This window comes from Schistocerca nitens, chromosome 2 (assembly GCF_023898315.1).
Source record: "Schistocerca nitens isolate TAMUIC-IGC-003100 chromosome 2, iqSchNite1.1, whole genome shotgun sequence".
Lineage (NCBI taxonomy): Eukaryota > Metazoa > Arthropoda > Insecta > Orthoptera > Acrididae > Schistocerca > Schistocerca nitens.
This window is the reverse complement of record NC_064615.1, coordinates 431029042-431042107: the sequence shown is the minus strand read 5'-3', so window position 1 is coordinate 431042107 and position 13066 is coordinate 431029042. Positions and strand designations below refer to the sequence as shown.

Below are 13066 nucleotides of genomic sequence, written 5' to 3'. Positions count from 1 at the left end.
CTAGAACTCTAACCTAAGAACAATCGCGTATGTCATTTTGATCTTCCTGAAGTGGCCTGTTTAATTCGTTAACCAGTGAGAAAGCTATAAATTTTACTCCATCCCAAGATCATACTAATCGATCTGCAAAGGCAAGCATCGGATTTCCATTGTCAATCTCAAATTTTGGTATCCTAAAACGCAAGAGACACATACTGTTGCGACCACTATCATCTGCAAAAGAAACTGGAACACTAAAAATTATTTTTTAAGGATTTTGGATACTTGACGAAATATGTCTGCTACACTTTACGATATGAACCTTAAAATCAGTTACAGGTGGTGAATGATAGCAACGACGAATATATCCGCTTCTTTTCTTTCCTGTTTGCGAAGTATTGCCTCAGGATAGGGTAGATTCCAGAGGAATCACCTCATAAAAGCGTTTTTCTTCCTTGTGCGTTTACTGCCGTGCCATCTTACAAAATACCGAGTATGCCAGCTACAATTTACCGAAACGCCCGTTTATTGTAGTTGGTGATGGTCGCAGCAACCCAGTGCTTAAATCCGACCCTGGGTGTGTTTAAATAAATATCTTACAGTGATGTAGTATTGCATTAAAGCAAACGGTGCAGTCACATTAACCTGACCACTGCGAATGTTCGCCGTCGACGTCCAATAACCACTCACAGATGGCATGTGAGCACTAGCTGTGGAGGGTATATGGACCGGTTTGGGGTTGGGACAGGGGGGGGGGGGGGGAGGAAAACAGTGTAGTCGGTGCCGTAATGTGGAAATGAGTGATTTGTCTGACGTCCAAAAGAGCCTGTTTATTGGCTTTCTGCTCAAGAATGGAAGCATTTCTGAAAAGATTCAGTCTGTAAGCCGTTAGAGCGCCGCCTTCATTAAGTATATCGTGCATGACAAAGTGGCGCTATACAAAACCAGCGCCGAGGCAACTGTGTTAAACGATGGGCCGTAGATGATATGGGTGTACGACGGCTGTGGAGATGTGTACGGGCGAATAGTCGCGAAACTGTTGAGCGACTGTCCACCAAGATGAACCGGAGGGCTACCAACAGTATCTCCTGAACGACGGTTAAGCGAACGTTGCTGCCTGTGCGCCTCCGCAGCAGGCGTCTGGTTCAGCCATGTGTGCTGACTGCGATTTATCGTCGGCAAAGGTTGAAATTTGCACGCCAGTACTGCAATTGAACGTGCTCTGAGAAGCGACAGGTGGACTTTTCGGATAAATCACGTTTTATGCTCCATCGGACACATGGCCGTTAGGGTGCTTGGTCCTTTAACAATCGTCGTAAGGGTCCACGCTGGAGAAGGGAGAGCTATGGTCTGGGGAATGTATTCTTTGGTTAATCTCGTCGTGGTGAAAGACAAAAAGAAGCTACAGCAGTATGCATGTGTCCTTGAGGACAATTCCCACCCCTACATGCTGTTGGTTTTCCCCTCGGCACAGTGGCATCTACCAGCAGCGTACAACGTGTCACACAGCTCACAGTGCACGTCCGTGGTTCGAAGAGCACCATGATGAGCTTACTGTACTCCCCTAGCAACCCAACCTTTCCCGATTTAAACCGAATCGAGAATCTGTGGGGCCACCTCGCTCGGCTGTTCGTGCCATGGATCCTCAATCGAGGAACTTAGTGCGACTGGCCATGGGATTGGATTCGGCGTGGCTCCACAGTTCTATCATACAATGTAAACTTTCACGGCCGGTATTGTCTTCACTTAAAACTTCCGGGCTGATAGGCCGTGGTCGAAGTATAAAACTGTCTCCTAACGTTTCGTCTCCGACTGCGGGAGACATCCTCGTAGGTAAAGCGGCGAACTGCCTCCGAAGATGTCTCCCGCAGTCGGAGACGAAACGTTAGGAGACAGTTTTATACTTCGACCACGGCCTATCAGCCCGGAAGTTTTAAGTGAAGACTCCACAGTTCTGTTAGCACCTTCCAGAACGTCATTGACTCTCTTCCTGTCCGTCCGCACTGCGAAGGGTGATTATTCAGGCTTTTGGCAGGCGGTCATATTAACCTGACTGGACAGTGTGTGACACGAATGAGATTTGCCTCGACAGATGCAGCTGTTAGCACGCAGCTTCCGAGATTCAGGGAGGCGTGCCGGACACGTATCAAATGCGTATAACTAACTATGGACGATGGCCGGTGTATCTGCCACGGTCGATGTCACTGTTTTCCACATCCGGCTGGGTGAATACTGGCTGGTAAGGTTCCGCCTCAGTTACGAGATCCGGAAACAATGCGAAGAACGTCTCACTCCTTCACGTGGGACAACACTACGTTCAAACACATGAGGTAAAAAATTTCCGTTCTGTGGAAAGAGGAGGGGGGGGGGGGTTGGGGCGCTTTAAGGGCCAGACTGAGAGGGGTGCCAGAGGCGCCTAAGTGCAAAATCTGTACAGACTACAGAGTGTATCATAACTAGTACCGACAACTAACACGTGTGAAAGTATACGATAACAGAAAGAAAGGAAAGTTCCAGTAAACATGGTACCGCTAAAGAGCCATTGGCGAGATAATTGCGGATGTCTTAAGAACTGCTGCTGTCTTCACTATATAATGTCGTCGTAATTAGCATAGCATCTGAAACGTAAACTCTTCATCTTGGGTACTAATAACCGCTTCAGCTGTATTTGGTCCTTTATCACTGTATCACTACCGGGTTTGTACCCCTAAAAGCCACATCTTCAGGTGAACATGCGATTAAAAGATAAGAGTGGAAAAGCTCGGAATCTTTTTTCTCACCATTCGTTGTCCGTCAAAACCAAACACCGCTAAAAGACGGTATGTCATGGATACAGTGGATAGGTCCAAAACAAATCGTACTGTAGTGATCGTTTCTCCGATCTATATGGAACGGCGTACAGGGGACGCGGCCGCGTCCAGAGTAACATGCCACTGATGATTCGGGATAACCCCAAGAAAAAGCACAACTATATCATGAATATCGCTCAGTGGCCAGGTATGTGTCAAACTACAAAGTTTCCGTGACCAATTCTCAGTAGAAGGCAGCAATTTTTCTCTCACGGCTTGTTTTTTCACCTCCTGCAACGACTTGCTGCGTAAAAAATGTCACGTTGTATTAACGTTCAAACTCTGTGTGCCATATAACGAGACGGATAAGTAAGTTCAAAGACCCGAATACGGCAAGAACACGCCACCTCTGGAAGGGTCATGCCTACTATTATACTGTTGATTGAGGTGACAAATGTCGTTAGGTAGTATTATGCACATACACGGATGGCGTTAATATTGCGTACAAAAGTTATAAACGCCAGTGCACTGCCGGAGCTGTGATCTGTATTCAGGTGATTTATGTGAAAAGGTTTGCGACGGGATTATGGTCGCACCACGGGAATTAACACACTTTGAACGCGTAATGATGTTCGAGCTGGACACAAGGTACATTCCATTTCGGAAATCGTTACGGAATTAGAAATTGCGAGATCCACAGTTTCAACAATGTGCCGAGAGTATAAAATTTCAGGCATTACCTCTCACCACGACGGTCTTCACTTAACGACCGAGAGTAGCGGCCATTGCATAGTGTTGTCAGTGCTAAAAGATGAGCACACTGTGTGAAATAATCAAAGAAATCACTGTAAGACGTACGACGAACGTATCTGTTAGGACAGCATAGCAAATTATGGCATTAATTGGCTACGACAGTAGGCGACCGGCACAAGTACCTTTGCTAGCAGCACGACATCGCCTGCAGCGCCTCTCCTGGACTCGGGACCATATCGGTTGGCCCCTAGACAGCTGGAAAACAGTGGCCTGGTCGGGTGAGTCCGATTTCAGTTGGTACGAGCTGACAGTAAGGTTCGAGTGTGGTGGAGGCCCCACTAGGCCGTGGACCCAAGTTGTCAACAAGGCGCTGTGCAAACTGGTGGTGGATTCATAATAGTTTGGGCCGGGTTTACATGGAATGGACTGGGTCCTCTGGTCCAACTGAACCGATCATTTACTGGAAACCGTTATGTTCGGCTACTTGGAGACCATCTGCAGGCATTCATGGACTTTATGCTCCCAAACAAGATGGAATTCTTAGTGAAGACCATGAGGCATATCACCGGGCCTCAGTTGTTCGCGATTGGTTTAAAAACAATCTGGATAGTTCGAATGAATATTTTTGCCAACCATATCGCCCGACATGAGTCCCATCGAACATTTATTTAGATAATCGAAAGCTAAGTTCGTGCAGTAAATTCTGTACCGGCAACACTTTCGCAGTTGGTAAGGACGGCTGTAGAGGTAGCGTGGGTCAATGTATCTGAAGGGGATTTCCAATGACTTGTTGAATCCATGCCACGTCGAGTTGCTGCATTATGCCTCCCTAAAGGAAGTCCGACAGGATATTAGGAGGTATCCGATGACTTTCACAGCTTGTAGGCACGTCAGTAAACACCGACGCTGCAGCCTCGTTTCCCAGCATTGTCGGAGTGGCACACTAACAGTGAGATGTCTGCTGTTTCCCGGTAGGAGTTGGCGACTTCCAATTCGCTTGCGTACAGAGCACTTTGTGTTTCATCGTGCGCTCCCACCCCAACCCCCCCCCCCCCCCTCCTCATTTACCGCTTTTCTAACAGCGGACATCTCGACCCGCGGCCGTAGTAGTAAAGGACAAAGATGATCAAACCAACCTTTAAGCTGAGAATATAAAAGCAGATGAGACTTTGAAAGCAAGTAATGTTACAGGCATGACATTCGGAATGCTTGGCTGAACGACTGTCCATCGCCAGGGTGCGCTCCCCTGTCACTAGACAGACGAGTTGTCATGAAGGGTAAGTCACGGGACCTAAAGCGGCGATCAAAAGCCACAATTATTTTCTGTCAATATATGGCGCGGAAGTGTGAGAAAAAGAACAGCAGATAATACTGCGAAATATTAACGTCCGGGGAGCTTCAGTTAGAGATCTGCCGTTATAACGAACGCGTCGGTGTTCGACGATGTGGAACTCACGTGTATTGTGACTGAATCGCTTGCTTTGAAAAATATAAGCAGGAGTTATGCATAACAGGTGACAAAAGTCTGAAAAGCTTTCTCTGATCATATCGATAGTATGTCTCTTTCCGAAATGGCTTCCTCGTCGATGAACATCCTCTTTCCAGCAATACAGAATTGTTTTGTGTTTCTGCCGTGAGATGCTGCGCCACAGCAAACGCTTTCGATTCCTCTTTAGATGAGCTGCTGCCAGAGTGACTGCTTTTTATGTTTTTATACGATATCGGCATATAATCCGCAGGTTCCGGTGCGAATTCTTTGGCAACAAAGTCGTCACCCGCCTCTACTCCCGTGCACTGGTTTTTTACTTTTACTTTTTGTCCGCAAAACAAAATAATAATCACACGAAGATAAAACTTATGGCTTCATGTTCTTGCAGCTCATCTCTTTCATTCATGATTCTATGAAATCATTCGAATGATGATTCGTTCAAAAAATGGCTCTGAGCACTATGGAACTCAACTGCTGTGGTCAGCACACAACACCCAGCCATCACGAGGCAGAGAAAATCCCTGACTCCGCCGGGAATCGAACCCGGGAACCCGGGCGTGGGAAGCGAGAACGCTACCGCACGACCACGAGATGCGGAATGATGATTCGTCTTTCAATCAGCAGATCTTGTATTGAAATGGATGTCACATCCCCTATTGCAATGGAATTAGCAGAAATCGTGCTCGGATATGTTTTCCTAAGAAGGTTCAAATCACGGATCAGTCTTTCGGTGTATCTGATGGCGTTATTGAGTGCGATTGCTCATCACACTCCCTACTCCGGATGGATCTTGTTTTGTCTGTCCTTCTGTAGAAAGGCTTGCTTCTTTCATTTCACTGAACTCTTCTGTCACAAATTTCACTGACGGCGCATCGCGTACAGCTGATGGGGGCGACATATGCCGGCTGGCCATTTACAGGGCCTGGGAATTCAGTAACGGTCCGCGAGGGAGAAGGTAGAATAGGCGGCGTCACATGCATGAAAGGCAGGAAGTGAAAGCTACCCAAATATGTGGAATTTTAACCACCAACCACAAACGGAGTACGCATTCGAAGAAAGTTTGCTGTAATGATTGATTTATTAGAAAATTACTTCGGCGTAAAAGCCTACTTTCGAATAATTTAGCATGACACATAATACACTGCTTAAAAGACTTAGGGAACATGAACTTTCGCGTGTGCTACTCTCCACTAATAATTGATGACTGGGTATGTTATCAGATTATGCTTCTACCTTTTCCAAGTGAATCACAGAACAAAGCTTCATTTCCTCCTCGATAGTTTACATGAAAATAAATGAAATGTTCGACTGGTGTCGATAACCAAGTGAAAACAGTCATTCATCGCATCATCCTCAGTGCATTTCATTGAACTTGAGATCTTCAATAACGTGTATGCCATCCGAGAACGTTTATCAATGTCTGACACCTACGTCGCATGCTCCTTGTAAGTCTGCCGGAGATCATGCTGTGGTATCCTTTCCCATTCTTTAGAGAGAGCCCATGAGAGTTCTTGGACGACAACAAACTCTTCTGTCAAGCATGTCCGACATATTTACGATAGAGTTTGGGTTGGGACTCAAGGTCAGCCGTTCCATTACTTCAATGTGCAGGCCTCACAAGACATACCCGCTGACACCTGCCACATTCAACGCAGCATTAGAAGGAATTCAGGCCACCACCGTATGCAGCAGCTAGCACATGGCCCGACAGAACCTGTTCGATGGACGGTGTCCGCAGCTCGTGGTCGTGCGGTAGCGTTCTCGCTTCCCACGCCCGGGTTCCCGGGTTCGATTCCCGGCGGGGTCAGGGATTTTCTCTGCCTCGTGATGACTGGGTGTTGTGTACTGTCCTTAGGTTAGTTAGGTTTAAGTAGTTCTAAGTTCTAGGGGACTGATGACCATAGCTGTTAAGTCCCATAGTGCTCAGAGTCATTTGCACCATTTTTTCGATGGACAGCCTGGGGGTAAGGCGACCATGGACAATAACAAGATCCGTATGGCTGTCAACACATCAATGAACACTGAGAATCTGTCAACTTAGTGGACAATACGGATCTCCGCACACGAATGTGGACATCGCCTTGCATCAGAGACTATCTGGACTCGTCTATGAATAACACGTTCCGCCAGTGACGAAGATGCCAAATGACAAGGGAACGGCAGAACTGGAAGCGAACTGCAAGTTGTAATCGCCAGCGTCATAAGGTCCACTCTCGTAGCCCTTTCATTGCAGTATAATTTGACTCAGCGGCTCCAGTGGCCCTTATGAGATTGTCTTGCAAGTATATGGCGGTAACCGTGCGATCCCGCAGCACAGAGATGGACAGGTGTCGTTCACGTGGGTCTGTAACATATCGATGACCGTGTCCGACCTACCTTGTATACTCACCTGACTCCAGTAGTGTATCCACAACCTATGAACGAGAGGTTTGGCATCTGCAGGAACACGACCGAAAGTCCATCCTTTTTTGATCAAACAGACTTAACAATGTACAGTGTACAGTTTATTCAGTGCGATTACGATTGAAAATGGAGAAAAACTAAGTTTCCTGCAGATATTAAACGTTGTCATTTGAAGACTGCCACCACAAATCAGAGCAGAAATGCATGAAGTTCACGGGGACTCTGCAGCTTCATTGAAGACCATTTACTTTTGGATTAATGAATTTAGACATCGTCCGACAAAGCGCTCTCCGGCCTTCCAACTGAGGTCACCACAAAGGGAACCACCGCCAAAATCCATGACATGGTAACCAAGACTGCCGAATAGAAAGTCGTGATTGCTAAGACTGTAGGCATCTTTACTGAGCGAGAGCATAATGTCTTGCACGAAGAATTGGTTGCGATGAAACTGTGTGCGAAGTGGGTGCCGCGATTGCTCACAGTCGACCAATAGCGCATCCGGCATAACATTTCAATACAACGTCTGGCGATGTTTAATCCCAATTCACTTTTTGAGCCGATTTGTGACTGGTGATGAAACGTGGATCCATCGTGACAGAGTCAAAAGGCTAGTCAAAACACTGAACAAAAGTGCACCGAAGAAGGCAAAGACCATTTTGTCAGCTGGTAAGGTTCAAAATGGCTCTGAGCACTATGAGACTTAACTTCTGTGGTCATCAGTCCCCTAGAACTTAGAACTACTTAAACCTAACCAACCTAACGACTTCACACACATCCATGCCCGAGGCAGGATTCGAACCTGCGACCGTAGCGGTGACACGGTTGCAAACTGAAGCGCTTAGAACCGCGCGGCCACACCGGCCGGCGCACCTGGTAAGGTGATGGCAACTGTTTTTCGTGATTCCCAAGAAATAACCCTCACAGACTACTTGACAAAAGGCAGAGCCATGACTTTACCCTAGTATACTTCCTCGTAGGGTCGTTCGAAACTAACGTTGGCTGAAAAAAGACCATGGTTGGAACGCCAAAAGTACTCTTTCACCAGGGTAATGCACCATCGCACACAACAGCGATAACAATGGCGTGAACTGGGCTTAGATGAGGATCCGCCGTATTCGTCACACAGAAGTGACTTCTTCCTCTTCGCTAACATGAAACTTTGGCTTGCTGGAAAGAAATTTTCATCAAATGAGGATGCGATAGTTGCAGAGTTTGACAGAACCTATATTTCAGATTGGGTGATAAGGATGCAGGAACGCCGGAAAGAGTGTATATCTCTCAAAGGAGACTATGTCGAGTATTGAGATTAGCTGTTTGCGATACAAACAATTTTCCTTGCTTTTTTCTCAGAGTTACTATACCTCCCTTATATTATACACTCCTGGAAATGGAAAAAAGAACACATTGACACCGGTGTGTCAGACCCACCATACTTGCTCCGGACACTGCGAGAGGGCTGTACAAGCAATGATCACACGCACGGCACAGCGGACACACCAGGAACCGCGGTGTTGGCCGTCGAATGGCGCTAGCTGCGCAACATTTGTGCACCGCCGCCGTCAGTGTCAGCCAGTTTGCCGTGGCATACGGAGCTCCATCGCAGTCTTTAACACTGGTAGCATGCCGCGACAGCGTGGACGTGAACCGTATGTGCAGTTGACGGACTTTGAGCTAGGGCGTATAGTGGGCATGCGGGAGGCCGGGTGGACGTACCGCCGAATTGCTCAACACGTGGGGCGTGAGGTCTCCACAGTACATCGATGTTGTCGCCAGTGGTCGGCGGAAGGTGCACGTGCCCGTCGACCTGGGACCGGACCGCAGCGACGCACGGATGCACGCCAAGACCGTAGGATCCTACGCGGTGCCGTAGGGGACCGCACCGCCACTTCCCAGCAAATTAGGGACACTGTTGCTCCTGGGGTATCGGCGAGGACCATTCGCAACCGTCTCCATGAAGCTGGGCTACGGTCCCGCACACCGTTAGGCCGTCTTCCGCTCACGCCCCAACATCGTGCAGCCCGCCTCCAGTGGTGTCGCGACAGGCGTGAATGGAGGGACGAATGGAGACGTGTCGTCTTCAGCGATGAGAGTCGCTTCTGCCTTGGTGCCAATGATGGTCGTATGCGTGTTTGGCGCCGTGCAGGTGAGCGCCACAATCAGGACTGCATACGACCGAGGCACACAGGGCCAACACCCGGCATCATGGTGTGGGGAGCGATCTCCTACACTGGCCGTACACCACTGGTGATCGTCGAGGGGACACTGAATAGTGCACGGTACATCCAAACCGTCTTCGAACCTATCGTTCTACCATTCCTAGACCGGCAAGGGAACTTGCTGTTCCAACAGGACAATGCACGTCCGCATGTATCCCGTGCCACCCAACGTGCTCTAGATGGTGTAAGTCAACTACCCTGGCCAGCAAGATCTCCGGATCTGTCCCCCATTGAGCATGTTTGGGACTGGATGAAGCGTCGTCTCACGCGGTCTGCACGTCCAGCACGAACGCTGGTCCAGCTGAGGCGCCAGGTGGAAATGGCATGGCAAACCATTCCACAGGACTACGTCCAGCATCTCTACGATCGTCTCCATGGGAGAATAGCAGCCTGCATTGCTGCGAAAGGTGGATATACACTGTACTAGTGCCGACATTGTGCATGCTCTGTTGCCTGTGTCTATGTGCCTGTGGTTCTGTCAGTGTGATCATGTGATGTATCTGACCCCAGGAATGTGTCAATAAAGTTTCCCCTTCCTGGGACAATGAATTCACGGTGTTCTTATTTCAATTTCCAGGAGTGTATATGATGACTTTAAAAAACAAGTACACGGACAGAGACTGAACTCTTAGCTCCAGCGCTGTAGCTGTAAGTATTAATAGCTGCAGTACGCTCGCGTAGTCTAAACATATAACGTGACAAGTATAGGAACACACATAAAACTTCATCATCGGTTTCCTCGGGTATTGGGGGCCGTGGCTAGTCAGGTGCTCAGCTGAAAGTCCCTCTACAACATACCCAGACTCACCAAGAAACAAGTATGTTGGTCCCCTTGTCAGACAGCCACTATTGCTGCGCATTACTCAGTACTGAGCGTGTGAGGGCCCCTTTTGTTAGCTGGTGCCTGCGGTACTCACGTGCCGGCACCGCCGATGACCGCGAGCGTTGCCTGTCCACCGCCGTCTGCAGCTCCGGTCATCCCGCTGACGGGGAGCGCTCTCCCCTCCACCGATCTGATTATCTCGTCGCGACTTCCGGAGCTGTCTTCTGCTTAGTCTTCCCTTGACGCAACCACCTTGGGAGACGAGCGGTCTACTACCGCTACCATAATCGTCATCCTGAGTACTTCCTTGGTTTCCGCGAACACCAGATACGCGGTAAATGGGTGACGTACAGTGCAAGCACAATGTTACGACAACTATCTTTCATTCGTGCCCCTAAGGCAATTTTCAATTATTTTTTAAGTGTTAGTACAATAAGTTCTCGAACTTTCAACGATAATATCACATCGGAAGTGTTTAAAAGATGACTGAATGAGTGATGCGATCTTTTTGCCACGCCAATTTTCTGAAGCAACACTTCAGTACTAGGTCTGTGAACGACGATTCCGTGGATTACGTTCAAGAAAACGTACAAGGTGTACATCTAGCAGACTGTGGTCACATCCTGAAGAGAACGGGCAGCAGACTGAGGAAACTTGTCAGTGATACGAAGGGCAAAAGTTGGAAGACGAAAAGGGCATTGGTGAACACAACAGACTCACAGAGCAGATGATAGCCTTGAAGTGTATTACGGCAAAGCTATCAGATAGTCTATCCAGCGTAAGTGATAAGAAAAGTGCAGTATGGACTATATATTTCCACATGCTGTCAACTGATGAATATACCATTCATCATCTGTGCCACATTAGTTGGTGCAAAACCTGCAGGTCAGAAGGTAGTAACTATACATTCGGAAGTGGACGGCTAAATGGTTGGTTCAAATGGCTCCTAGCACTATGGGACTTAACTTCTAAGGTCATCAGTCCCCTAGAACTCAGAACTACGTAAACCTAACTAACCTAAGGATATCACACACATCAATCCCCGAGGCAGGATTCGAACCTGCGACCGTAGCGGTCGCGTGGTTCCAGATGTAGCGCCTAGAACCGCTCGGTCACACCGGCCGGCGGATGTGGACGCTTCCAAATTGTATCCTGGTTGTTGTCAAGCCCGCCTACAGGCTTCTGCCCTATAATCAAGTTCTAAAATCGTATTCATGGCAAAGCCCAGAGTTCACATGGGTAAATTCACTCATACAGAAACCATGCCCTAACAGCAAATTTTCATCTTCCACTGTTGTCAGAGTTGCAACTTATGATGCAAGATACCTTGAAAGAAATAGATTTACAGTTGTAAAGTCAGTTGAAGACGTGATAAAGGAAAAAAGGCAGAGAACAAGAAATCAGAAGAGAACCGTTGAAGGGAAAGAGAACTGTAAGTTCAAATGTGGGTCTTCTGAAGAGACGGCATAAGAAAAAAGAGTCAAGTTGTACTTTAAATTTAATTTCCTGAAAATAATATTTGTGTGGATTTTTTTCAGAATCTATGAAGCTAGAACCAGGAAATTTTGTACACTTATTTATATAAACGCAATAAATGTTATCTCAAGACTAAATGATGAAATTCTGAATGTAAGCTGAGATATGGGGCTAAGTGCATGGAATTTTGCATGAATTTCGTATTATGCTGACAGAATTATAATTTAAAAAATATTATAATTCTGTTATTTGATGTATTCAAGAAACCTCATGAGAGAAGCTTACTATAAGCAAAGACATCAAACAATAAAATGTTTGTAGAGATTGCTTGAATAGTTTCTTAGAAAACAGTTTATACACTCCTGGAAATTGAAATAAGAACACCGTGAATTCATTGTCCCAGGAAGGGGAAACTTTATTGACACATTCCTGGGGTCAGATACATCACATGATCACACTGACAGAACCACAGGCACATAGACACAGGCAACAGAGCATGCACAATGTCGGCACTAGTACAGTGTATATCCACCTTTCGCAGCAATACAGGCTGCTATTCTCCCATGGAGACGATCGTAGAGATGCTGGATGTAGTCCTGTGGAACGGCTTGCCATGCCATTTCCACCTGGCGCCTCAGTTGGACCAGCGTTCGTGCTGGACGTGCAGACCGCGTGAGACGACGCTTCATCCAGTCCCAACCATTCTCAATGGGGGACAGATCCGGAGATCTTGCTGGCCAGGGTAGCTGACTTACACCTTCTAGAGCACGTTGGGTGGCACGGGTTACATGCGGACGTGCATTGTCCTGTTGGAACAGCAAGTTCCCTTACCGGTCTAGGAATGGTAGAACGATGGGTTCGATGACGGTTTGGATGTACCGTGCACTATTCAGTGTCCCCTCGACGATCACCAGTGGTGTACGGCCAGTGTAGGAGATCGCTCCCCACACCATGATGCCGGGTGTTGGCCCTGTGTGCCTCGGTCGTATGCAGTCCTGATTGTGGCGCTCACCTGCACGGCGCCAAACACGCATACGACCATCATTGGCACCAAGGCAGAAGCGACTCTCATCGCTGAAAACGACACGTCTCCATTCGTCCCTCCATTCACGCCTGTCGCGACACCACTGGAGGCGGG

At 47.7% G+C, this 13066-nt stretch overlaps 1 protein-coding gene across 2 annotated transcripts in view; it reads right to left on the bottom strand.

Moving 5' to 3' along the window:
• Nucleotides 1-10618, bottom strand: part of LOC126234434 (uncharacterized) — an 86793-nt gene extending 76175 nt beyond the window's left edge. The window contains exon 1 of one of the 2 annotated variants that reach the window (XM_049943130.1): nt 10547-10618. Coding sequence is in view for 1 of the 2 variants with exons in the window: in XM_049943129.1 (XP_049799086.1) it covers nt 10438-10489 (52 nt within the window). In the remaining variant the exon portion in view is untranslated. Of the gene's footprint in view, nt 1-10437 lie in introns of both variants that reach the window. The other variant, XM_049943129.1, reaches the window with a different exon arrangement.
• Between the last annotated feature and the right edge of the window lie 2448 nt (nt 10619-13066).